Source organism: Delphinus delphis, chromosome 16 (genome assembly GCF_949987515.2).
Source record: "Delphinus delphis chromosome 16, mDelDel1.2, whole genome shotgun sequence".
Classification (NCBI taxonomy): Eukaryota; Metazoa; Chordata; class Mammalia; order Artiodactyla; family Delphinidae; genus Delphinus; species Delphinus delphis.
This window is the reverse complement of record NC_082698.1, coordinates 17,242,743-17,270,477: the sequence shown is the minus strand read 5'-3', so window position 1 is coordinate 17,270,477 and position 27,735 is coordinate 17,242,743. Positions and strand designations below refer to the sequence as shown.

The window sequence follows — 27,735 nt, the reverse complement described above, 5'->3', positions numbered from 1 at the left end:
AATCTTTCCTGACAGAAAGATTCTCATTATTTTTATCTGTCTCCGAGTAGGTTCTTTTAGTGCCATCTCAGAAATGGCCTCAGCTATGATTGTTTTCTAGGCTTTAAAGCATCTGAAAAACCAAATATATACAGAGAGAAATATGCTTTAGATTGTTCAAGGAAGGGCCGTGACCGTGGTAACATTTCAGCTAGCGTATCTGCAGCCAACATTTGCTGGGAACGCCTTCTGCTTCCAAAAGGAGGTCCGTGTTATTAAGACAATTGAAGTAAATCCCCAAACAAAGGGGACCACGATCCACTGCACTTGGCTACGGGGGAACTCAGGAGTCCCAAGTTTGGGTTCACTCTGGAAACTGCCCCATGCTGGCCACAAAAGGAGATTCAAGAAAAAATGGAATTATCTTATTGTTTCGGTAAACGTGCAAACTCGCCTTCCAAGTATCACATAGTACAGAATTGTTTGGGGGATAGGAGGGAAGATAAAGCCAGAATCATTAAAGTAGCCAACCCACAAAAATGTGAATTTTGTTGTTTGTTTTCTTAGTTTTTTAGTGCCTGTGTATAAACCTGTCTTGGTCCCAAAAGGATTTACAGCAATTTACCAAAATGTATACAATAGATTTTCTATATAGTAAATGAAGTCCGGGGGGAGGTTAACACACAAACTGTGGAATAGCCCATAAGTTTGTGAGAAGTGGGCCACAGATTTATCTCCAGGCATCTGGCAGGCGACTTGAAGAGGAAGACGGTTTCAGTTAGATGCGTCAACATCCATGAGCTGAAAACACAGCTCCTTCCTCCTTCCCCCGACCCCAGCACCTTCCCATGGGACCTCATCACAGGGACACACGCCGTGCAGGGTAGTAAACATGTTCAAGAGCATCCCTACAGGAAACACGAGTTCCACAGGGCTGTCTCCTGCTGTCCCTCCGTCCAAGCAGGTGGCGTGGTGCTGAGCACAGCCAAGCGCGCATGCGCGAGCCTGAGCAAAGCCAGTGGTGCAGACTCTCGCGGGCTCCGCCCCTCCAGAGGAGACTCCTGTGTCTCGAGGAGAGGGGGACCCCATTCGTTAGGCCCCTCGATCAACCCTGTTTCCCTAGGCTGGACTTCTGACGAGTGTTCGGCAGGGGAGTTTGAGGCTCTACCCAACTCCATTAGAAACCTCCAATGACACCCCCTTAAGCTGGTAAATAGGGCGCCCACGTAGGGGTCTGGGTTTCACCATCTGCTTGTGAAAATGAAGGCCAGGGAGCTTGAGGCCAGTACCTCCAAAGAATGACAGAGGAAAGAAGGGCTTCTTCTAAGATTCAGGCTGCTTTTCGGCTCAGTCTCTGGAAAGAGCCCTCCTGACTTGTTGGTTTTTCTATTCGCTGCAGTAAAGGAGCTGAGTTCAAAGGCCGCAGGATTCCTTGGCAGTTTGTTTTCTTTCTTTTTATCAAGTCCACAGGTGTGGATGTCAGCAAACATCCTCAGGGATGCTTGGGTCACATATATTTACTACCACTTTAGAGAGGGGGAAACTGAGGCCCATTTCCTTGTTTTTCACAAGATCACGCAACAGATTGGGCGTGGAGGCCATCCTGCAAACCTCTTTGCCACTCACCCTCCGAAAGACACCACTTGGTTTCCCATCTCAGGCCCACTGACTTATAAGACGTTTCACATAAAATGTACACCCTCCTCCTTGAGAAGTACCAGCCAGGCTCTCCAGCACATTCTGCAGGCTGTGAGGGTCAAGGGGGCTGCAGATATGCAGTCCAGCCCTGACCTCTGCCTGTGCTTTTCATCCCCTTGTGAGAGGTCCAAAAGGCACACACAAGCTGGTTTGTGGCTTCTGTTGACCTCTCTCTAGCCCTTGACCCTGCGGTTAGGAATCAGTTATGGGCTAAGTTGGATGCACTCATTGTAGACCCTGGTTATTGAAGCTCACGCAGAGGTTGAACTTCAGACTTCCACAGGGTCAGGACAGCTGGGCTTTTCCTGCCTCCGAGGGGATCTCCAGCAATGCAGGGCAGGGAGGCTCTCCCTCACCCACCCCCTTCCTTTTAATTCATCCCTGAATCAGTGGTCAGAGGTCACAGACTGGAGACCAGAGCCACTCTGACCCCCAGACAGATGTTTTTCTGTTTGGCTACCCAGTGTTTTGGAAAACTTTTTCTTAGTTGCCAATATTTAAAACTTGAGAGATTTCACAGAAAGAACACAGTTTCTGGCTTCTCTTGGCAAAAAAGAAGATCTGGCCGCACTGAGCTGACTCTGCGTACCAAGGGCAAGTAGGAGCGGCACCCCAGTTTAGAATGAGGGCAAGCAACCCCAGTTCTCCAGTCCCCTCTCCCGACGCCTGCAGCCCTCAGACTGGAGACTCCCCTTCCCCCCCACCGGACTTCCTTCCTTAGTTAGAGAAAAGAATTGCGCACGTTCCCGGGCTGGCAGGTGACAGGGCTTCACCTGCGCAAACCTGGAGATCCTGCTATCTGATGGCCACCCTGCCCCACCCTCCTCCCGCCCAAAGAACTATGAGTCAGCCCTCATGCTTATCTCAAATAAGCCTTCCGAGGAGGCCACCTTAACCTGGGGTCACCTGCTCAGAAATGATTAATGCTGCTTGGGGGTATGTAAAATCAGTTTCAAGGGGAAGATTGTGAGGGAGATACAAGTTTGAGCAGACAGGGCACACGCTGCTGGGTGCCTCCTGCAGGGCAGCCCAGGGATTCGAGTCACCAAAAAGCCCCTCCACCTGGACTGGAGCGGTGTGCCCAGAGCCCAGGCGAGGGCCACCTGATGGGAGCTGGAAGCAGGGAGGGCCTGTGAGGAACCACAGGGGAGATGGAGCTGCTGGGAAGGCAGAGGAAGAAAGGGAGGAATGCCCTGACTTCTCTCTCCCTCCCATCCCCACTGTCCTGCCAGCGCCTCCCATTGGCTGAATGCAGTGGGCGGCCAGTCATCAGGGGTTGGGGTAGTGGAAGAGGAGCCTCTTTATGAAATAGAGCAAAGCAACGAAGGGACAAGAAAAGGGGCTGAGGACAGGCAGCCCCAGGACTGGCACAGTGGGGATATGAGTTAAGACACATCCCATTCAGCCACAGAATCAGATCTGGACGAGTGATAGAAGTTCTGATGTTATGATCTAGAAAACGTGACCACATCCCTCAAGAGTTGACAGAGATGCAGGTGGCTGATAAACCTTTGCCAAAATAGTTTATTCCCCTGACATCAGGAAAGCAAAAAGGTGTAAATCCATAACTATTAGGAGATTAGTATCTAGTGTCAGATCTTGCAGGAAATGATGTTAAAGCCCATCACAAAAGCCAAGGCAGCCTTGTCTCCACCAGTGTGACCTCAGCCAGCCCTAATCCAGAAGAGGCATCTTGGCTGTCAAGGGGTGTCCCCAGGGAAACTAACAGAGCTGGGGGGGGGCCGCCTCCGCCTTCCTGGGTAACTGAGGTAGCTGCTGAAGGCGGGGCTTCCAGGAGAGTGGCTGAGCCTGGACCCCACAAAGCAAGCTAATCAGGGGCAGCGCTAGGATGTGCCCCACGGGAATCTGCAGAGGAATCTGCAGGCTTTCCAGGCCAAGGCACCTGAGCGGGGGGATGCCTACTGGAGGGGAGGGGGGCAGCCAAATAAGGGGGAGTCTCAGGACTCATTGTGGGGAGATCAGTGAGCGACAATAGGAGTAGAGTTATGAAATAATAACCATTACAGTTCTTTATTGAGCGGTTACTATTGCCAGGCACTGGTCTAAGCACTTCATGTTGAATTAACTCATTTATTTATTAATGTAATTTATTGACCAAGGGGCTGCTATTATTGGCCCCATTTTCCTGAGGAGGAAACCGAAGCATTGGTTCTTTGGAACTTTCAGGTTCCTTGTATTGGTATTTTCATCTTTCTTTTTAAACAGAAGACTGATGGAACGTTGTCCACTTTTTATTTTGCCAAGTAAGAGAGAGTAGTTTCCAAAGAGAGTGTACATTTCCAATGTCCAAGTTCGGGACACTGGGAGAAAACAGTGGCATCTACTATCATCATCACTCTACAAAATAAAGAATATTTTCATGCTAAAAGGGCGAAAAGGACATCATCTTGGAGAAGTAATGAAGTAACTTGTCCAAGTAACTTGCCCGACTGGTGTGAGGCAGATTCAAATCCGGGCAGTTGGCTCCAAAACTGAAGGCGGCTGGTCAGCTTCTGCTCATGGCTTCTCTGGAGGATAAAGAGCGTGTGGGCTCTTGGCGAGGGAGGGGCTGGGGGTGGCTCGTTCAGGAGGGCAGTGAGGTTGCTTTACAATACAGGGCAGGACCCAGCGGAAGTGGGGAACCTCCCTCAGGGCACCCAGCAGGAGATGCACAGGGAGAGAGTGAGAAACACCTGAAACCGGGAATGGGAGGTCATCCAGGCCTGACACCGAGGAAGGTCCGTCTCGCACCTAGAACTTTACCGGGGCCGCATGCGGAGTGGGGCTTGCCTTCGCCCTGGGTGGGTCTAAGCCACCAAATCTGGGTCCTACCTAATAAATCCAGATCATCGTGAAGATTAAATGACATCCCACAAAGAGATCTGTAGTCCTTTCCCAAGATCACACAGTGAGTCTAGCTAATTGTCCCACCTGATACTCTTTTCTGTTAGCACTCTTTTCTACCAGACGCACTAAATTAAATCTTCAGCAGACTTGGAATCTTTGTACAGCACATCCCTTCATCTGTATGACAGGTGATGTTGACGTCATAAAAAATCGTGTGGTACGAGGTCACTGGGCAAGGGACAGTCACTGGTGAGCAACCCCCAGAGGACGATTGCTTTTAGTTCTGTCCCTGAATCTGGTGAGGGATCGGGTGATCATGCATTTACCTAAAAGAGAGGGGCTGAAAGGACACGGCCAGTGTGCCAGGGACTGAAGAAAGCTGATGAGCTATGCTCCTGAATAGAAATGAGTATTAGGGGCTTCCCTGGTGGCGCAGTGGTTGAGAGTCTGCCTGCCAATGCAGGGGACATAGGTTCGAGCCCTGGTCTGGGAGGATCCCACATGCCGCGGAGCAACTGGGCCCTTGAGCCACAGCTACTGAGCCTGCACGTCTGGAGCCTGTGCTCCGCAACGAGGGGCCACGATAGTGAGAGGCCCGTGCACCGCGATGAAGAGTGGTCCCTGCTTGCCACAACTGGAGAAAGCCCTCGCACAGAAACGAAGACCCAACACAGCCAAAAATAATAAATAAATAAATAAAAAGCTGATGCAGCCACGGATAAAATAAATTTTTTTTAAAAAAGGAAAGAAATGAGTATTAGTAATTTACTGTGCATTTATGCTGGGCACTAAGTAAAGAGTAGACTTTGGTTAATTAGTGTTCTGTGCTATCAACAAAAGTTAACTTGCGTGCCCAATTACTGTGTCCATGCAGAAGAGTGTGAAGATGAAGACGTCAAAGACTCGCCTTCAGACGACCAAGGCGAGTCTGACAGAGAACATGAGACACACCCGTTGCCTAAATAACCACTTCGTGTGTGTCCAGCAGGGGTGGAAGCTAAGACTGGAGAGGTGGGCTAGGGCTTCAGGGAACTCCTTTGTCCAAATGGGCGTGATATAGTCTCTACCTCATGAGATTGTGGTGAGGGTTCAACAAAGTGTAGAAAATGCCAGAATAACACCTGGCCAGGAGTCCACACCCGGCTCATATGAGCTGTGGGTGGGGTGTAGCTGCAGCTGTCCTCACAGTCACTGTCATTGATGTTGCTGTTGGCATCACCCTGGCAACCACGCTGTCAAGGCCTGAGGAGGAATCTCCAGAGGATAGAGCTGGGTGGGATTTTCCAGCTCCGGGGTTCACGAACTTTCACATTTCTTGGACTTGGGACTTTTTAAACAGAGAACTGAAGGAGGATTGTCCACTTTTGATTTTGCCAAGTAAGAATAGTTTCCAAGGAAAGAGTACATTTCCAATGTCCAAATAAGGGCATTGGAGAAAAACTTGCCATTTACTATCACCGTCACTCCATAAAATCGAGGACATTTGAGCACTAAAACAGTAGAAAGGACCCAATCTCAGAGGAAAGGGCAGTCCTTGAAACTGAGTAATCTGCTTTTCAAATAAAGGAGGTGTCTATGTCGCTTTTCTTGCATTGAGCTTCGGCCTGGAGTTGGGGAACCACTGTTGTCCATCCTTCCACGCCCCTCTTCATTGTATGTAGAAGTAGGACCGGGTTAAGCTCAGTAAGAGGTGGAGACTGATAGGCTCTGAGCTGTGTTCCTGGATTTTGTTGAACATTCTCTGGTAGCAGAAGACATGTTTGGAGTTGCCATGATGTGCAGTCGCCACAGTGGCCCTGGCCGCTCGCGTGAGAATGAGGGTCACAGTGAAACAGGAGCGGGCCTGGGGCTCTGGAGACCTGGCTGTGCCCCACAGGGTTGACCCTGGGCACGTCCCTCCACCTCTCAAGCCCTCAGGGTCCTCGACTCTAAAACGAACACTCCAGACCAGAGTATGGAGACCTTTTCCAGCTCTGGCTGTCTGCAAACCTGGGAGGGAGTAAGTGTACCGTGCATATCTAGAGCATCCTTATTTGATTTTCTTCAAGTTCTTTCCAAACCCTTTGATTGAAGCGAGCTGCCTTGATCGTATCTGAAAGCCCAGTAGCCAGCAAAGCTCTCCAGGCCCCTGCCATCACTGAGTCCGTAGTTCAGAATAGCAGAGGCTGCACTGCCCAGCCTGAAATTCGAGGTGCCCGTTTGGCAATGTAGAGTGCAGCGTAACTACACACCGCTCATCAGACCCTGGCGGGCTTAGCAATGGGCTCTGACAGGTACTTGTTGGCCGCCTTCCCAGGCTGGGAAGGTGTCCTCAAGCCAGCCAATGGGATGCCCTCCCTTTGCCTTTGATGTTTATGCGGCCACCTTGGAGGGAAGGCTCGCCCTGCTGGGGACAGTGTCACCGTGAGGCCCAGATAGATACCAGACTGTGGGATTGAGAAGCCTGGTGGGCTTGGGCTTGGTGGGGGGTTGGGCAGCAGCTTCCTGGACACGTGCCTCCACCTCCCCCGCAGCCACTGGAGGTTTCCCAGGCAGCTCCTCCAGACTCTGACCACCTTCCCCTGCCTGTCGCCTTTCCTGAAACCGCGTCTCCTTTCACAGGGTTATTTGCCGACCTCACGCATGTAAAGGCTTTACCTTTTGCAAGTGCTTTATAATCTCTAATGAGCTAATCCTCTTCTCCCTGGGGTGGTTGGTGAACTGGCTGATTTTGCTGGGAAGAAACTGAAGCCCAAGTGTGTCGGAGTGACTTGCTCCAGGTCACCCCAGGCAGATCCAGGATTGTGGACACACAACAAATTGTCCCCAGGCAGATCCAGGATTGTGGACACACAACAAGTTGTCCCGGGCACTGGCATTACTCTAATTACAGCCTTTGTTGTCAGGCTTCCGTAATTGATTTCTCACTGTGACACCGTCAGCTCCCTCGGGGCAGGGACTCTGGGTTTTCTGTTCTCTTCAGAGGGACTTGGCCAGACCTGCCATTCCCATCTGCGCATGGTCCAAGGACCAGCACATTCTCCAGCGGAGGAGGGCTTGCCTTCAATAGCTTTTAGCTTTGAGACCAGGAGTGGGCAAACCACAGATAGCACAACAAATCTAGCCCCTTGCCTGTTTTGGTATGGCCCGTGGGATAAAAATGGTTTTGACATTTTGAAATGGTTGGAGAAAAATCAAAAGAAGGATATTTTTTGATGTGGGGAAATTACATGAAATTCAAATCTCAGTGTTTGTAAAGAAAGTTTTGTTAGAACACAGCCGTGGTCACTTGTCCACGCATTGTCTAGGGCTGCTTTTGCACTACACGGGCAGAATCCTGTAGTCGCAGCAGAGGCCGCATGGCCCACGAAGCCTAAAATACTTACAGTTGTGGGTTGTATTGTGTGTTCTCCCCTCCCCCACTCCCCTTCCCCAAACCCATAGGTTGAAGTGCTAACCCCTAGGACCTCAGAATGTGACCTTGTCTGGAAAAAAGGTCTTTGCAGATACAATTAGTTAAGGTGAGACATCCTGGAGCAGGGTGGTCCCCTAATCCCATATGACTGGCGTCCTTACAGAAAGAGGAAATTGGGTTGCACACACACACACAGGAAAAACGCCATGTGAAGATGAAAGCAGAGATCGCGGTGGTGCTTCTCCAAGCTAAGGAGCTTCAGATGTTGCCAGCAGACCACCAGGAGCTGGTGCAGAGGCGAGGAGCAGATTCTCCCTCCCAGAGCTCAGGAGGAACCAACCTGCCGACACCTTGATCTTGGACGCTCAGCCTCCAGGACTACGAGACAATACATTTCTGTTGTTCAAGCCACACAGTCTGTGGTACTTTGTTACTGCAGCTCTAGCAAACTAATACGTTTATTACCTGGCCTTTCACAGAAAAGGTTAAATTCCTTTAAGTTAAGTAGAAATTCGGAAACAGAGTACTTCTTGTCCTCACTCAGGACCTAGCCTCGGTGTCCCAGGGCTCAGATACTGGCTCCTGTCCCCTCATTTCCTTGCTGGAGGGCGTGCTCATTTCTCCGCCTGTTAAAACTTATCCCTCCTGTGTCCCGTTCCCTCAGGACTTGTGGATAACTGACCACTCCTAAATGCAGGTTGGTAAGTATGGACTATGAATGGTGGGGCGAGGCTTAGTTAGTTGACCCAGAGACAACATCTGGCTTTCTTCTTGGTTTATATATATATATATATATATATTTATTTATTTATTTATTTATTTATTATTTTTGGCTGCATTGGGTCTTCATTGCTGCCTGCAGGCTTCCTCTAGTTGCGGTGAGCGGGGGCTACTCTTGGTTGCAGTGCATGGCCTTCTCATTGTGGTGGCTTCTCTTTGTTGCAGAGCACGGGCTCTAAGCGCATGGGCTTCAGTAGTTGTGGCACGCAGGCTCAGTGGTTGTGGCTCGCGGGCTCTAGAGCACAGGCTCAGTAGTTGTGGCACATGGGCTTAGTTGCTCCGCGGCACATGGGTTCTTCTTGGATCAGGGATCAAACCCGTGTCCCCTGCACTGGGAGGCAGATTCTTAACCACTGCGCCACCTGGGAAGCCCCCTTCTTGTTTTAAATGTCTTATCCCAGAGGCAGGAGTCTCGTGGGATGTGCCCTCTTGGGTCCCTCATTTCACATGGCTTTGGGCCACTGTCTACTCTGTTCGTGAAGAGAAATCTCATCTGTGATGAAAGAACCAGCAGCTCCTGAAGACTGTGAGCCCCACAGCTGTACGCAAAGCTTCCAGGGAACCGGGCTGGGACTGTCCTGACTTCACAGGAAGACAAGGGCGTGGAGACATGGAGAAGGGTTGTTGTAAAGGCCGAGACAAGAAGGCTGGGTCCATATCCTGGTCTGGATCTGAGAACTTCATGTACTCACGTCCTAGGGCTGCCGTTACAAAGCACCACAAACTGAGGACTTAGGGCTTCCCTGGTGGCGCAGTGGTTGGGGGTCCGCCTGCCAATGCAGGGGACCTGGGTTCGTGCCCCGGTCCGGGAGGATCCCACATGCCGCGGAGCGGCTGGGCCCGTGGGCCATGGCCGCTGAGCCTGCGCATCCGGAGCCTGTGCTCCGCAGTGGGAGAGGCCACAGCAGTGAGAGGCCCGCGTACCGCAAAAAAAAAAAAAAAACAAAAAACTGAGGGCTTAAAACAACAGAAACGTATTCTGTCACTGTTCTAGAGGTTTGATGTCTGAAATCACGGAGTCAGCAGGGCCATGCTGAAGGTCTAGGGAAGAATCCTTCCTTGCCTCTTACAGCTTCAGGTGACCCCACGCTTTCCCTGGCTGGTGGCAGCATCTCTCCAGTCTCTGCACGTGGCTTCATAGGGCCTTCTTCCCTGTATCTGTGCCGTCCCTTCTCATAAGGAACACCAGTCATTGGATCTCGGGCCCACCCTACATCCAGGATGATTTTATCTCAAGATCCTTAACAAATTACATCTGCAAAGACCCTGTTTCCAGACGAGGTCACATTCTGAGGTGGACGTGAATTTGGGGCGGGGTGAGGGGATAGCTGTTCAACTCAGTACAGTCGGTATGGCTGAAAGTGAGAGAAGCCCCAGCCAAACTTGCTTGAATCAAAGGGGAATTGTTCGGCTCCTATAACTGGGAAGTTCCTGAGGCACACCGCAGGGGTTCAAATAACGCCTTTAGGAACCCGTCTTTTTCTTCATCTCTGGGCTCTCTGCTCCTCTGTGTGCCATCCTTTGGGCAGGTTCCCCTCCCGCATGGTGATAAGAATACCCCCCACGCCCCCATACCCCCATCCCTGCTGCTCTAGGCTTCCATTGTCCCCACAGCCAATTCCAGTAAAGAGAGGACCTTTTTCTTGATTTTTTTAGGAAAAATCCCCGGGCGACTCCATCTGGCCTGAGTGGCTTGCCAATTCCTGAACAAGTGGTTGTGCAGGGTCCAAAGAGCTGTAATTAGCCGGGCCTGCCTGTGTCATGTGTCCACCTGTGGAATCAGAGACTGGGGGCCGCCCCACCTGAATCCTGGGGTGAAACTGAGGATCCCTCCTGAAGGCACAGGACGTAGAAGACCCTGGATGGGCTTTATCAGTGGACACAACAAACACACAGCTCTAGCTCAGAGGCAACCACGTACCCAGCTTTGAAAAGAATGCTTCAAATTAAAAGTTAGTGTTAGAGGCTGATTACAATGACCCATTTCCCCTACTCCTGTTTTCATTTCTTTCTGGTGAATATTACCCTTGAATTGGACGTAGAACTTGGAGAGCCTTTCCCTCGGTCCTTGTTTTTGGAAAGTTCCCAAAGAGACACGATACAGGCTCCTGTGCACAGCGTCTCCCCCGCCCCCCGCTCCGCCCCCCACTCTCCTGGTTGCTAAATGTCCTGACAACTGGTACTGTTCTGTCAGACCCCAAAGGTGAGGCATCATTATTTGCGGTCAGGCAGGAAAGCGTGTGCAGGACGGGGCGCCAAACCTGTGGCGTGGCGTGCACTCTCCAACAAATGAATGCAGGCTTGCAAAGGGATTTGGACACTGCCGGCATGCTTCATGGGAGAGTGGCTAAGAGCTAACTCCTAAAGCTGTGCTTGTCTGCAAGCAGCTCTTAGAAACCAGGAAGATGACTACATGAACCTTCATTCATTCATTCAGCAAGCTTTTTTTTTTTTTTTTTTTTGAGAATGTCTATGCCAAGCTCTATTTTAAGCGCTGGGAATACAAAAGACAAAGGAGATTCAGGCCGTAGAGGGGCCACTTTTTATTGGGGAAACCTGCACAGAAACAGAAAATCATAAAACTGTGTGGCAAATGTAGCGGTAAGAGAGGGGCACACACACACACAGGGAAATACATGAGTGAGCAAGGGGCATGGTCAGGAAATTCTCCCGGAAGAGGTGGGGAAAATATGCCGTTGATCAAGGACTTGGTTTTGAAATTAAAGTGAATCAACCTAAAAATGCTTTTTGGTCTCAAATAACAGAAGACCTAGCTCAAACTGACTTCAGAAATAGCATTCATTTATTTTCTCATATAATGGAAAGTCCAAAAGAAGGATGTTTGGTAGAGAGGTCCACGTCTTCAGGACTGGGGTTCCATTTCTCTGCTTTTTCTTCAACTCTGCTTTCCTCCATGGGTCAGCTTCTTTCTTCAGCTGGCTTCCCTCATGGAAACAAAATGGCTGCAGCAGATCCAGGCCTAACACCTGCACACCACATAGTCCAGGTGACCTGACCTTGCATTCCAAGCAAAGCTTCTGACATTCACTCTATTAGACTGGCTTCATTCACATGCCTGCTTCATTCACATGCCTGGTCCAGTCACTGTGGTCAGGGGTATGTAACACACTGACCTCTTAGCCTAGGTCACAGCTCTACCCCTGGGGCTAGGGGTAGCGCCAGATGTTTGGAAGGGAGAAATGAATGCGGCCAACACATATCTGCTCTTCGTGGGAAGCAGAATGCCCCACCTGAGCTTGCTGAAACATTCATGAACACACACTGGCATTGGTTACAGCTGGAAGAAGCTCTTGAGTCTTCAGTGAGGAGTCTTACAACCAAGTATGGAGAGATGAGGATCCCAGCTTTTGAAAACCAAGAGGCAAAAAACCTAGTCTTCAAGGAAAGAAGTCATTTCACCCGCCGTTATACCTTGGCGTTTTGGATGCTTTAAACCACTTGGCTTGGCCAGACACCCCATCTTGTTGGAGAAGGGGGTCAGAGGTGCATCACCCGGGATAGCTGATGTTCTCCTGCAGTAGAAACGACCCCCAAATCTCATTACCTTAATACAAGCCCACTGTGAGTCCCACCGAGCCTCCAGGGCAATAGTCTTCCATGGGGTGACTCAGGGATCCAGGGGGAAGGAGTCTCCACCATCCTGTAGCTGCACTCCCAGAACCTAGAGCCTCCTAGATCAGAACAGCAAGGGAAGACCCAAATGGAGAGTCAAACCCTGGAAGTTAAATGCCTCCACCTGGAAGGGACGCCTAGCTCTTCTGCTCACATTCCATGGACTAAAACAGGTCACGTGGCCACATCTAACCTCAAGGGACAGGTGAGTGTGCCCAGAAATCAGGATGTGCGAGCTGGTGGATGTGGAAACGCCCACTACAGTGGAATTCCTGGGTTCCTGCAGCGCGAGCAGAGAGCTGTGCCAGGTGCCTGTCTGCTTACTTCCCTGTAACCAGTCTTCTGTGATTCCGGCTGCCACACGCAGGAACTTGTTTCTGGAGAGGGAGGAGACTGGCAATGGAAAGATTAGCTGCTCCCTGGGTTCCACACGGGGATCGGTATTTTCAACAATACTTGGTGAGTTCAGCCTCAAAGTAAATGGTTAATTCATCTTGTATCAACAGCACTGTGATTCATAAAGTAAACTTGGAGAATCCTTGATGTTTCGGGCCCACATTCCTTTTAATTTGGCCCTGCATTCTTCTGAAGCCACAGCCTGCTCACTTAATAGAATGCAGCATGCAAATGCACATGTTTTTGCCTGGAGGCAATTTAGCCTCGCTGTTTCAATGGATGTCTTCTTTCAAGTGTATATTCTTTCTTAAATTATTTACTGGGTAAACACACTTTGCATTTTCAAAAGGGAGATTAAGACCGCTTGTGGCAGACCTAGTAGGATATAAAGCGCCCCCCACAACCTTGTCCAAAGTTAGAAGGAAGTTACTCTGGGCTTCCTCTAAAGTTCCTTCTCTGCTTCACGAGCTGGGAACCCCGCTTCCCAGCTTGTGGACCTGATTCTTTCCGGACTCTGCATTCCTTTCTGCTTTGCCTACAGCAATACCTACCAGCGGCCCCTGGCTGTGACGGTAGGCCAGGCCTCCTCACAGATGGGGCCCACCAATGCCAGCCTTTGTTTCCCTGTCCAGGCTGGCTTGGTCTTATTCACTCAAAGGCCCCAACAGCTCACTTTTCTGGCCCTTAGAGGTATTGTATCTGCCCAACACCTTTGAGGCCCAAAACTGGGTTGGTGGCCTGGCCAGAGTCAAGCTTACTTCCAATTCTGTCAACTCCAGCCCTTTTTTTTGCCCCTCTACAGCCTTTGTCCCACATATCTTTGTTTGAAAGCAAATACTCTCTCCTGCTGACCTCTTCCACCGCCAGCACACAGTTCCATGAGGACCTTTCCTTCTCCCCGTTTGACCCAGTAGTGCTCTGAGAAGACACCATGATACAGTGTTCCATCTTTGGGGAGTTTATGTCAGCTTTTAACTTCAGCCTTTTCTATGCAGACTCCCTGCGATTTTCCTGCAAATTAAATTTGCACAGATTTCTTCTCCATTCTCCCTTGAATGGAATGATTACAATTACAGGGGCTGCGTTCTTTCATTATCATCCTTTGGACAGTTCTCCTGGGGGCCTACGTGCCAGTAACCGTGCCGAGTTCTGGGCTGGTGAAGTGAAGACTCCAGGCTCTGTGGACACACCAAGGTCTTTCTGAACGTCTGTGACCCAGTGGTGCCCTTCTTGGGATCAGGTGTGTGTGCACTGAGTGAGTTAAAGACGAGCTATTAGGAAAAATCATGGGTGAAACCCACTCTTTGCTTTGAGATGAGGGAAGCCCAGTTAGGAAGACTGGGGAAGAGCTGAGGATTTAGGGATTCCTGTGTATTCATTTTTCTAACCATGCCTCAGATTAAACAGGTAACACCCACAGTTAATCCTTTATAAATTAGCATCATGGATGCCTTGGGGCCCTCAACCCACAAATAAAATGGTTGTCATCCGGGAGACACACTACCGTGGATGACTTAAGGCAGAATTTTAAAGAGTTTTCATGCTTTTAATCTTCCATTTTGCTGATTTCCTTTGCAAGTCTGATGCGGGTGACTGTGGTACATAGAGATTTGACAGTGACTTGGGCAAATGGGATGTGTAGGGACTGTTCTGAAGACTTCTACCCCTTCCAGGGAAAAGGGGAAAAAATCAGTTTGGGTTTTAAATCAAGCCACCAAGTTACACCGATCAAGTGTCCGTAATTAGCCTCACTTTAACAAGCCACGAAGTCCCGTTTTTATTTATTTATTTTTGGGGACCGAGAATCTTCCTGGTTCCTGAGTAAATATGGCCTGTTGAGTCTGAATTAGCTGTCATCGCAGAAGAATTAATGTCAGGGCGCAGCCTTTCTAGTGGGGAAGGGAAGAAATAAACGAGACAGATCTTAGCTGAGCATTACGTGATAAATGAGGACCGAGCAGATCATTCATCTCCTTGGAGGAAAGTGGACACAGGCGCTAAAGCAGTTTTGCGGAAGACGTGTCAGCAAATGTGATCATTTTGTAACCTGTCAGGAGGAGAGGGAGCTGGTCCTTCCAGGGGGCCACGAGGGAGTGGGCTTGTCTGATGTGACCGTCTGCATCCATCCATTTAGGTTTGGGGAAGAAGGGGTTGCGCAAGGAAGAATGCAACTGAAACCACAAGGATGGTGTCATTCTTCCGAGAAAGAAACTCACCCAGAAGCTAGAAAAGACTGCGAAGGCCCTGTAGAGATTTCTTCTCGAAGATGTGAAGTTAGGAGGGTGGGGTCTCTGTTAAACCGGGGGCCTGGCTGGTCCCACCTAGTTCCTCCCATGGGAGTCCCCTTCCCACGTTCTGTGTCTAGACAAGGCAGCAGACCTTTTTTTCTCCTTGGTATTTGGAGGACGGGCAGATGGGGTTTGCTGTGGGGTCTTGACAACTGGATCAACAGCGGGCCGGAGTGCCCAACACTCTGCCTCTATTTCTGCATGGTCGGTTCTGTGGGAGCGAGCATGGGCAGGGCTGTTTGACCCAGCTTTTTCCCTTAGACAACCTCAACGAGGCATTCTGATATTCGACCTCTTTTCTCAGAATGAGGTAACAAAGTATGAAACAACTTCATCAGAAGCCCTCTGCAGGCGTCCTGGAGCGTGCGTCTGCGCTCCGGCTCTCCTTCTGAGTCCCCAGGTCCCCATCTGCCTTTGGCAGAGCCAGAGCTGAGGGGACTGGAATCCCTAGAGGTGAGGGCCCACCAGCCAGAGCACACGAGGCACCCGAGTACTTTGTATTATTCCTCATTTCCATCTTTTTTTTTTTTTTTTTTTTGCCACGGAGCACATGTAACGTTTCCTCTCGGCGTAACGGAGCGTGAGCCCCAGTGACAGATGATGGTTTCATAGCCTGAGCTGCAAGCTTGACACTTGCTTCTTAATCTTGTCCTTTTCTTCCTAAGTCTCTCTTTTACTTTTCCCCGGGTATTTCTGTACAGGTAAGTACCTTACTGACATATGTTTCCTTGGAGTCTTTCACTTTCACGGGAAACACTGCAAAAAAAATGAGGCTTGTCTCACATGTTAAATTAAAAAGAGAAGCTCGCATGGGGCCCTTGATCACTGAAAGATTACTACATGGTACTCGGAGACCAGAAAGCCATTTGATTCGCTGCAGCTTCTCAGGAAGCATTTCTCCGGGTGCCTCGTGACAATCGCTGTGGCGTCGTTCGTTTGCTGGTGGATTGTTTGTGGGACCGCAGAGCTGTGTGGTCACACGCACGCACGCACACAGGCACACGCACGCACGCAGGCACACGCACGCACACGCACACCCCACACTGGGCTCCCCACCCCCATCCGCAAAGCCCCCGTTTGATTAGCCGACCTGGTCTTATAGGGTCTTTGTCCTCGGTTTATCTGTGTGAATCGCTTTTCCTCCTTTGCTCTCTCCTAGAATCATCCAGAACCGCGTCCTGATCGTCATTCTGGCCATCGTCCTGGTTATCACCATCCTGACAGCGATCACTCTTTCTGTCAGAAGACACTGATGTATCTGCTCTTCCTTGATAAACAGCGACCGTGGCTCGTTCTGAGTAATTAAGACAAAATGGTCACATGAATCATTCTCTCGCGCTGACAGGGCCTGAATGACCCTCCCTCTCTCTCACCGCTGTTCAGCTGAAGTGCAAATAGTGTAAAAATATTTTCTATTCCTGTTTGCATGTGGGTTGGCTTCCTTTTCTAGGTTTGTCTTCACCCAGATTTGTTTTTCATAGGGGAAGGCGAATGTTTATTTGCCTTTTGGTAATTTCATCTACTGACCAAAATAGCCTCGGTGACATTCTTGCTTGCCCTGTGGACATGTCAGGGGTCCTGGTTTGGGAGAGGGCATGATGAGGCAGTCATGGGGGCTTCTGATGGACTGTGCTGTTTGTCACACACTTCTTGTCACCGATCAGCCCTTCTGTGATGTCTGAGCATGAAAAATGCAGAGGCAAGCAGCGGCCAGAGCCAGTGACCGGCCCAGCAAACCAGCCCTGTACCTCCCCAGGCCTAATGAATATAGTCCACCTGCCTGAGAGCTTTCACTGTAAAGGTGGGTATTTAATAGCAGTTGTGCAGGAAATTGACTTAGCACTTTCCCTGTTTTTCTATGCATATATATATTTTTTTTTACCCAAGAATATTTTTTGCTGAGACTGCCCAATATCCACTTTTCACAACTTTGATTACTGGCTACAAGAAAGATTTCCTTGCCTTCCAAACATCCCATACTCCCCAGAATCTGCTGGCAGAGAGAGCCCCGGCCTGGTATTTAATGGTGACCTCCTCTCCCCTGACCTGTGTAAGCATCTCTGTATCCTTTCCGTCTTAATGTTTGCACTGCCAAAAGCAGCCCTCATACATGTAAAAGGTCTGACAGGGTTCTCTCCACATCCATTCCAGTATGTAAAGAGAGCATGAATATTGCAGGAAGAGCAAGAATCTGACTCCTTCTGTGAGAAATTTCAAATGTGATTATCAATATGGTAGAGTCCTATAGGCTGATCCACTGGAAATAAACTTGATGGAAAATGTTCACTAACCTCCTTTAAAAGAATGAGGGATTGCAGCGCGTTACAAAAGGATGGCTTGGGTCTTTCACTAACAAACGTGAGCGCAGCCTTCCTGAATTCACGATGTATTCAAACCTCTGCCATGCTTTGTGATTTCCTTTGGTTTCTTTCTGTCCGAGGTAACCGGGAATTGCGTTTAAAATGAGTTCATTTATGATCAGGCTTCAAGGTGCCCAAGCTGAGGTCATTCTCCCGCTAGTCATAAAGCAAAATGTATTTTTCTTAAGACTTCATAGGCACTTACAGGGTCCTTTCTATCTTTTGAGTATAATTGGAAGCTTTGAATCCTTGAAAAGCAAACCTGTTCCCTTCATAAAAAATGCTAACCACCTGTGCCCATGGGCGGAGATCACCGGATGCAGCACTTGATTTTTTTTTTTTTTTCCCTAACTCAGAAGAGAACCATTATGGTTTAGAGAGGAAATGCAGAATGGCAAAATCCACCCGAGAAACTGTACTCATCGAAACAGGCTAGGGCCTGCACGTGTTCAGGTAAATCATTTAGTATCGTGTAAAGAAAGCTGCAGCATTTGCTTCGCAGGGATGGTGTGGGATTTGGGCAGAGCGAGGTAGACCGGCAAAGGAGTGGGAAGGCTGTACTAATTTTCCTATCAGCGTAAGGGATCTATCTCAGCAAGAATCTTTTATTCTGATAACGGAATTCTGTACCTGCTAAACACATCGAAGAAACAATGAAAAAGCAGGGAAACAAGTAATCCCCTTCTCGTTTTGAAACTCTAATGATGGGGAAGTATTCTACCAACCTCTGGTGGCTTCCTTCGAAACAGTTGGTCTTAGCTAAAGTGTATAATCCGTCACCCAGCTACACCTCACGCCGGCCTCTTCCTAAGGCCACCTGGCAAGCCAGGTTGATCTGATCATCTAAACTTGCTGGCTCCTAAATATTTCATTAACACCTGGCGTTCATGTTGAACGAGGAAATGAGGAGGGAGTGCATCGCTCGCCCTTCAGTGGCTTCTTCTTTAGGGTTCTATGTCCTTATCAGCCCTTGCCTGAGATTTTGCCCCAATTCAACCCTGAGAGTGGGAAGAAGATGAACAGATAACCCTTGGCCTAACAGCCCCATCAAATTCACCTTAAAAGCGACCCCCTAGCCCGGGACAGTGACCACTTTGTAGGAAGCTGGTCCGAAGGCCCCTGGCCCTCTCGAACGCTGCAGGACAGACTCAGAGGTGGCCCAAGGGAGGAAAATTGTTCGCCCTGCTCCCCTGGGGAAGGAGGAAAGCCCACGCGTTGGAAGCCATTCATAGAACTGCGAAAGGTTCTAGGAACTTAATGTGAAATTGACGAATATCTCTAAAGTCAGGAGCCTTTGTTAAAAATTGTGTTCAACGGAAGGGTGGGGTGTGGAAGAGGAGACGGCGGAGGAAGAGGAAGGAGGAAGCCCTGGCCATATAAAATTCATGCAGACTAAACAGTTTCCCTGGCAGCGTAAATAAGGCGGATGCTGCCCCGCTCCAGAATCAAAAGCAATTTAATTAAAGTCTCTTAAGTCGTAAAGAGTTTTAAATGTTCCACGTTGAAGACGAATGCCGACGAATGCCTGCAAGTGCAGCGGGCCTGACGTCAGCTGCCGGGCCCGGGCTGGGAGGCCGTTTGCTATTCTGTTTAAGGCAGGCTGGATTGTCTTATTTTGGAACGAGCTTGGTGGGGGGTTTGCTTTGCTACTGCTTCTGAGCCCTGAGCTTCAAAGGCTGAAATTAATGGTGAACAAAATTGTGCAGCTCTGGCCGTCCCATGCGGGGCAAGCCCATTGAGGGTTATCATTAAGTAAAGAAATAAAGAGGGGGAAAAAAGCCTGCCTGTTCCAAAAACCTCATCAGATAATGACCTCAGTGATTGGATTTTCATTACCAAACAGCATCCAGAGATTATCTACTCCACAGAAGAAAGGAGGGGGAAGGAAAAAAAAAAGGAAAGAAAGGAAAGCAACCGTCTTTCTCTTCCTCTCTCCTTTTTTTTTTTCCTCTTTCTTTTGCACATCTTTTCTTTAAAACTGTCAGATCATTTCAGTATTTCAAATCCGAGGAAAACAGCCTGCCTGCTGCTGTATTTGAAGTTGTAATGGTGTCAAAAAGTCACGACTGACTGACAGCCGTCAGTCCCAGAGGGGCTCATTAAATCATAAAAACTTGACAAGGAAATAATTGCGCATCGCCAGCAACTTGGCGCCTGTTTAGACGTTTTTATTTTCTTTCATTATTAGTCCCCACCATTACGTTCATTAACAAATTGCATTAAACTGTTAAGGGCTAATGATTTGTTTATCGCTTTTTTATTATTATTATTATTTAAACCTTAGCTGTGTCATGTGGTACCCAAGCAGCCTCTTGCCATCATCCGACTGAATATTTTCCCACTCCGAGCTCTGGGTACTGTTGGAATATGAAATAGATTATTCATTACTCTCCTCTTTGCCGCTGATTTGGTTTCATGTAGCGTCTTCCACAGAGAAAGATGAAAACTTGTCAAAAATAGGTTATATCTTATTCGAAGGGGCAACAATAGCAGCAGGTACAGGCGCACTTTAATATTTAATTAAGGCGGATGTTAACCCCTTTAAATGACTTTAGGTGTAAGTTCTATTCAAATGCGGAAGACAAAAATAATTGTTCTTAATTTGCAACCTGTTCGGCAGGCACTCTCATGGAGATAGCTGGAAATTTAGAGCAGCATTTTTAAATAATGAAATTTCCTATCATAAATATTTATAGCCATTTGTCTACGTAGTTGAGAATTAACTACCAGCCATGATTTCCTCATCTCTTTGGTTTGAACGGCTACCCGGTGGGGCACCCAGTGCTTGGGAGTGGAGATGGCTTTCCCGGGAGAGATGTGTGTCCAGAGCCAAGGACTGCTGGTTGGTTATGGCTGGGGCTGGTTTCCGAGGAACCGCCGTGAGTCCCCTGTCTCTGGTCCACTTGCCTCCCCCTTTAGCTGAGTGTGTGGTTGGAGGACTCCGGTCTGGAGTGAAAGTAAGTAGGGACTTCTCAAAGGAACACATGTGTGTCCGGCTGGCTGGTGCTGGGAGGGTGCGATGGGGGCACGTCTGGGCCATCTCTGTGTCATCAATGAGCTCATTGCAAACAGTGCTTTCCTAATAGACAACAGAAGCAGCACTTTCCTGGGGTTGACCTTCCACCTTTTTTTCCTTTCTGTGAAGTGTCTGGCTTTTCCATGGGCTGTGAGCCTGCGGGAAAAAGTTCCAATATCATCATCATCATCCTAAGTCAGAAGTCAATGGCATCTTCCATGCTGTAACTGCTGGACGCATCTGGTCACCCTGTTTGATTCGATGAGTTCACATAACCATGCAGCCACTCTGAGAGCCCTGGTTCATTGGCAGAGCTGGGGTGTTCTGGTCAATATCAGGGAATGGGGAGTACTTTTCTCCCAGCCTCTTTCTACTTCCACCCCGCCCCATCCCCAGAGAGACCAGACCCCTTGGGCAGCTTCTCTGTGGATGTGAAGGGGAGAGATGGTACACGTTCCTTGCCCAGCACAGCACCTCTCAGCATCACCCACACAAGGACAGATGGCACAGGAGGGACCAGCAGGTGTGAGCCAGGTGAGGCCTGGCCTCAGCCTCATGGATCACTGTGGGCTTAGAAATGGCAGACACACCAGGGTCTGGGGGATCTCAAGCCTCCATTTCAGTCCACTCCAAATTAGCCACACGACAACTTGCCACCTTTGGAATGGACTCTATACCTCAGCAAAAGGCTTGCTCAGAGTCGTTTTTCCAGAAAGAAGGAAGGAGGAAGACTGTGTAGTGAGCCATCCCCAGTCTGACTCCCAGAGACACTGGTCGAGGTTACTGCCTGAGATGAGGGGGCGGCCCTCAACCTTGGCCTCGCCCTATGCCATAACTCACTAACCTGAAACGAAACCCCAGGAAACTCTTGTTTATATGACTTTACTCTGCCTGCAGCACATTGGACTCAAACCAGTGGTACCTGCGAGAGGCCACCCACATTATGTGAATAGTCAGGTGGCTCTTAGACGAGATGTCAGCCTTTTTAAAATGGGGTAGGCAACTGTGTACACGGACAGCTCAGAAAAGTTCTTAAAGCCGTCGGCACTGCACCCTAGAAGGGAGCCATTGAAGGATAACCGAGAGCAGCCAGGTACTGGCAAGAGAATAGGGTGTGCAATTAGAGCCAAGACTGGATACAGGGTCCCGAAACGGGTGATGGAGCCAACGTCAGTGTCCTCTCCTGTTGTGCTGGAGGAAAGACACAGTGAGTGCGGAGAGAGACTGCCCATGTCTGTGAGCATTCCAGGTCAGTAACAGGTGAATGTTCCAGAGCCAGTTTCCCAGAGGCAAGTAGGGCAAAAACAAGATGGTGGGGCAACCAAGAAGGTGGGGCAACCATGATGGTAGGGCAAACCAAGACGGTAGGGCAAACCAAGATGATGGGGCAAACCAAGATGTTGGGGCAACCAAGATGGCAGGACAGGAATGGCAGTGTATGAGGTTGGGAGTGTATGAAGAGGTAAGGAACAGGCAATGTGCAGGTTAAGGATGGAGATGGTTAGGGGGCCTCATCCCAGGAAGTAGCCAAGAAGGAGGAACACAGGCAAGTAGGCCCCACTTTGCGCCACTCTGGGCCCCTCCTTCAGAAACAGCCAAAGGAGAGGAAGGGCAGAGTGCATATCTCCTAGAACCCTGGCCCAAATCACACGCAACCACTGTTGCCTTGCCTCATGGGGCTCCCAGCAAGCTGTGGGGAAAGCACTTCTTTATCCTGAATCACCTCGCTACTTGCGCTGCATAAATAACCAAGATATCACAGAGACGGGGAAAGGGCCAAGGAGCAGAGCTCCGGCCTGTGATTCTGTGAACCCATGCAGCACTCCTTCCCTTCATCCCAACAAGGCCCTTTGGCGTGAATAATAGCCCAGCGGCCCCGAAGCCTGTATTGATCGACCGCGCACTCTCCTCTGCTGAGAGCTGCCTGGACTTTCCTGGGGGCAGGACAGGCACCGCTCAGTGCGGCGCACCCCCTATGTCCCCCGGCCTCCCCAAAGTGTACGCAGGAGGGGACAGGACCAGGGGAGCCAAGGTTCTCCTCCAGCTCAGTGCTGCTTTGTGGCCTCAACTTTTTTGTTTTTAACTTATGTTGCCAGGAAAAGTATCTGAGTTGGAGATAAGTCGTTTTTGCATGACAAGGTCCCAAAGAGTTGAGAACGAATACAACCTCGGGCTCCAGCTTCTTTCCAGAAAGTTCTGCCTAAGATCCTGGCCTCAGAGGCGCCCTCAGCTGACACTTACGGAGGCCTACCGTATACCCATCATTGGGCTCGGCAGTGCGCCTCACTGTACTGCATTTTCCTCTTAATTTTCCCTGTCTTACATCATCAGAAGGGAGAGGAGCTGAGAATGTGGCTAGAATCCATCACCTCCTTGGGAGACGGGAGCTGCTGCTAAATTCAGTGGAGAAGCGTAGGCCGTAGGCTGGTAAAGGCGGGGACAGAAGCCGGCCAGCCCCACTCCCTGAGGCTCCGACCACACTGCCCCCTTCCCTTGTTTGCTTCTCTTCTAGACACAGGAGGTGGCCAAGGCCTTGGCCCTCCGAAGGGTGTACAATTGTAAGGTCAGCCAGGGCCCTGCATGGTGACACCCTATGGGCTGGCTGGGAGACACCTGAAATCCCACCTTTAAAGACTCCTCCTTTGGTTTCTGACCTTGGACCCTGGAAAAAGGCAGATTCATAATCCCCCAGGCAGCTTCATCAACGACCGATCCCTCTGGATGAACCTTTCCGGTCTGACCGTTTCCTGTGGGAGATGTGGCATTTGGGGGAGAAGCGACCCACCACTCAAGGGAGTAGTTAGCGGTCTTTGGAAGAAAGAGGAGAAGGGAAGGGGGCCTGGGTTCCCTGGGACCAGCTCTCTGGAGGTTTCTCCTGGCATCAGCTACCCTTCTGGGTAATGGATGGGTTACCGGGGACACAGCCTTGCCCCAAAAGTCCACACACACCCGGCCAGGGCCCAGGGCTGCTCAGGCAGACACGGGGCTTCTGAGAACACGTGCATTCTGCCGAGAGAGGTAACAGGTTGAGGGCCCTGGGACACCTCCCTCAGCAGTGCCCTTGCTGAGAAGGAGAGCAGAACAGGGAGGGAGGTGTGCCGTTAGCACAGTTTACCTTGGGGCCCAGCAGATACGTCCTTCCGTGAGCTGCTCCAACCTCCTGCCCAGGTCCTGCTGAAGGTGACAGGAGGCCAAGGCCACTGCGGTGCACAATTTGACATTTAGGGAAGAGCCCAGACGGCTCCCTTATGCCCTGAGCAGACCCTCCCCACACTGCCCTACCCAGGGGTCTTGGCACAGCGGGGCATTGTGACCCTCAGAGCCTCTCTCTGCATCATTTCCATCTCCTCTTCATCCAAGCCCACCCCTCCCAAGAAATCACAGAGCGGGGAGAGCTAGATGGCTTCAGTGAGCTTTTTATCGTCCCCAACAAGACTTCTAAATAATCAAATCTTTCCCTGTTCGAAACATGAGAGGTATAATCAGATTTATCCAGCGAGTCAATAAATATTTATTGAGCATCTACTATGTTCCAGGCCCCAAAGACACACGGTCAAGAAGATAGATAAGAAAACAGGTAAAATAACCCCCCCAGCCCTGGGGCTGGTGGTCAGAAAGCTGTTTTCATGCCCAGCGTCCTGTCTTGCTCTCTGCTCTCAGGCAATCGCCTTCCACTGCTGCCCCTGAGATTAAGGCCCATGTCCATAAATTGCTTGGCAAAGTCCTTTCCAAACAGCAGTGCTGTGTGTTCATTCCTCCTTGCAATCTCCACGACTACGTTTGTGCAGTCGCCCCACTGGAGCAGGAGTAGGGCTGACGCTTACCTGTCGGTGGATGGGTCCTCGTGAGCACTGGCCCCTTGTGCAGCAGGACCAGCCAGGAGAGGCCAGGGACAGGAATGGGGACCATTTAGACTGGGACTGACTTGGAGGATTTCCTTCTCCCTGCTTATTAAATGATAAAAGTTTGACTTGGAAGGCGATCGGAAACCCAAAATATCATGAAAGGGAAAAAAGTTGCCGAGTGGCTAAGAGCTGCACCACAGGAGTGTGGCCGGGCTGAGCAGAGCGGGCAGGAGACGTCTTTTCAAAGGCTTCTCTCCCCTTCTTCTCCCCCCTCTGTCCTCCATGTGGAACGGGGAAAATAGAAGCAGAATCCAGACTTGGGCACGTGGGTGAGTTGATCACCCTCCCCCAGCAGCACCCCCAGACACTGGAGACACTTTGATGTCTGGCCACGTGGCACTCGGGGCCTGGAGGCGCCTGGGCATCCCGGCCTCCGGACGGGCCTCCCTGAGCTCCTTTTTGAGGAGAGATGAAACACACAGAGCCCGAGAGCAGGGTTTTGAAATGAGGAAACATGGATCACCGTCCCTTGAGCTCCATGCTGGCCTCCTTGGTGACAGTTTGGATGGCAAAAGCCAAGCAGGTGGACGAGCTTGGGCTCACAGAGCCCTCAAGCTGTGTGAGCTTTAGGGGCCATTAGACAACCTGCTCATCTTCAGATGGGGGAACGGGGCTCAGAGAGGGAACAACACTTGCTCAGGATCACCCAGGAAGTCGGTGGCAGCGCGAGGGGTGGATGCCAGGTCTTCAGCCTCCAGCCAGGCTTCTCTCTTCTTCAACCAGCACCACATTCTGGAAGCCACGGCCCGGCCACAGGAACACTGGCCTCCTTGGTACTGTTGGCCTTCACACCACGCGGGCCTATGTTCCTCAGTTACGTTTTTGGTTTTTTTTGGTTTTTTTGTTTTTGCGGTACGCGGGCCTCTCACTGCTGTGGCCTCTCCCATTGCGGAGCACAGGCTCCGGACGCGCAGGCTCAGCGGCCATGGCTCACGGGCCCAGCCGCTCCGCGGCATGTGGGATCTTCCCGGACCGGGGCACGAACCTGTGTCCCCTGCATCGGCAGGTGGACTCTCAGCCACTGCGCCACCAGAGAAGCCCCTCAGTTTCGTTTTTTAAACCATGATGTACAGAAAAACTCATTTCCATCCATGCTGGCTATGATCCCTTTTTTTCCCCCCAAATGTCAGATCCTTGTTCTTTTGAGGAATTGGCAGGGGAAACCCTGGTTCTCTCCTCATCTGAGCTGTGAGCATCATTTCTGTCCTCAAGTCCCTGCAATCACTCTTCACCCTCCACCATCACTAGCCGCTCCCCTCCACCAAAGGAATCTTGTGAGAAACAATTAAGTAGCGAGTAGAGGCCCCACCCTGATGCTGAGCCCACAGGAGACACCGGCAACGCCTTGGCCTCTGATACTGAGGGGATGCTGCCTTAGATCTGGGGGGCCCTGAAGATGCTGGTCCTGGTGGTGGCTGCACACCCAGGAGCAGCCTGGCAACAAGACCCACGAGGCTTTGGGCTTTTCTCAAAGTCTGGTATCTTCTGGGCTGAGCTGGGCCTCAGGTGCCCGGAGCCCTGGGCCCTGCTGTGCCTTTTGCAAGTCATACCCTGTTCCTGGCTTTGGTTCCTCACCCAGCAAACCAGCAAGTTGGGCTGGAAGGGAGGTCCCTGCCAACTCCAGTCATCCATGGCAGGGAAAAGGGAATGTTCCCGACAAAGCAGGGCAAAGGGCCCAGGGGTAAGATGGCAGCCTTGGCATGTAGAACCTTCCGAAAGACCAGGAGACGTGGCCTGCTGAGCTTCTGAGTGGGCTTGGGTGCAGGGCCGGTATCACGGGCCCCGCACTCAGAAGGCCCCTGCACTTGGGGTTTAATGTTCTGTGTTGCTGTCTTGAAATTCTTAATAGTTTTATCTTTGTAATTGTGTTTTGCAGATGAAGTCTGATGGGACAGTGGACCGTGAACTGGGGGCTTGGAGCCTCCGCTCACGTGGTCTTGCCTCCCACCACCTCCCTGTTCCTTGGGTCTGGTTCTCAGCTGCTCCCTCTTCTGTCCCCTGGAACCCTAGTACCATCTGGCCTTCCCCCTCCCCACCTTCACTCAGCAACCGTTGCCCACCTGCCCCCAGCCTGGGCACAGGCATGGCGAGGAGCGGGGACAGGATGCACACCCCACAGTGTCTGGGGTGGGGCATGGTGGCTGCAGCCCCCTCCCTGTGCTGGCAGCATCAGGGTGCATTCATGGGGTGCTCAGCAGGGACAAGCCTCTGGTCCCCCCGATCCAGGTACCCAGTGTATCCAGTGCATTCTGAGGTTGCCCATCTGCTGACAGTTGGGGCAGGGGGCCTATGGAAGGAGATGCCTGGCTCAACTTCCTGCCCCAGACCTGGGGCACAGCGTGTCCGTCCAGCCACTGGGGAGAAAGGGAACCTGACCTTCAGGCTCCAGGGCAATGCGGGCCCCGAGCTACCAGGCAGGGCCCAGGCCCATGAGGGTCTGCACTCCCCCAGGAGAATCCCCATTGGCCCGCTCCCCGCCTGGGGGAACCCTCTCCTACTTCTTCCCACCTTCCCGAGTCTGGCTTGTCTCTTTTGGCCAGTTTGAGGCACTCTGTTAAGAGCCACGGAATACAGTGCACAACTTTGGCGATTCCACACGTGTTAAATCTGCTGACGTTTGCATTTTAAAACTGGCACTCTACAATATAAAAGTGAATGGTACAATTTGTGCTAATAACTTAACATTTTGACTTAACTTAGTAGAACATTAACTAGACGTTTTTAAACACCATGAGAAATTGAGAGAGAGACCTGGGATGAAAGGGAAAAAGCATTTTTTTTCTTGCTTTTTGAACATGGGGCTCCATGTTTCCGTTCTGCTCTGGATCTCAGGAATTTCGGAGCCATTCCCACCTGGATGAGTCACTTTGCCTCTCGGGCATCCATTTTCCTATCAGGAAACCAGACCATTAGCACTGTGCTTCTCCACCCTTGCTCACGGGCGCGTTATGAACGTGCACTTGGATAAAGTCCATGAAAGAGATTTAGAAACCAGTGTGTGGTGCCGATCCCCAGCCTTGGAGCCACAGCCTTTCTTTCTCAAACAGGAGTTCAGCCCCTCCCTTTTGTGGGTTTCACCACCATTGACAGGTCAGCCCCTCCCCCAGGCATTCTCCCCAGGTGTTCCGTCCTAGAACTAAAGCCCCAGTCTGACCACCTGCCACCTCCCATACATACAGAATGGAGGCATCAGTGCCCAGAGAGGTTGAATCTGGAATCCAAGCAAGTTGTGAAGTGGAAAGATGGCAGCTGGCCCAACAGCTGAGCCTAACAGTGTGTTGATCTCTTCACTCATCCATCCTATTTTCTGGCGAGAATCAGAATTTCAGAGCCTAGTTCGAAGCTCAGCATAGGCACCAAGGAGGCTGGGTGCCAACCGGGTTTGGGTTGCAGGATCATCTTCCTGAGAATCGTAAGAATTCTGATTCCAGTTACACTG

At 50.5% G+C, this 27,735-nt stretch overlaps 1 protein-coding gene across 7 annotated transcripts in view; it reads left to right on the top strand.

Annotated features, from left to right (window-relative positions):
• Positions 1-26,475, top strand: part of VTI1A (vesicle transport through interaction with t-SNAREs 1A) — a 364,615-nt gene extending 338,140 nt beyond the window's left edge. For 3 of the 7 annotated variants that reach the window (XM_060034052.1, XM_060034054.1, XM_060034056.1), the window contains one exon: positions 16,175-19,790. Coding sequence is in view for 4 of the 7 variants with exons in the window: in XM_060034054.1 (XP_059890037.1) it covers positions 16,175-16,268 (94 nt within the window). In the remaining 3 variants the exon portion in view is untranslated. Of the gene's footprint in view, positions 1-8,582; positions 8,620-16,174; positions 19,791-26,172 lie in introns of those variants that run through there. The other 4 variants (XM_060034060.1, XM_060034064.1, XM_060034058.1 and 1 more) reach the window with 3 other exon arrangements.
• The last annotated feature ends 1,260 nt before the right edge of the window (positions 26,476-27,735 follow it).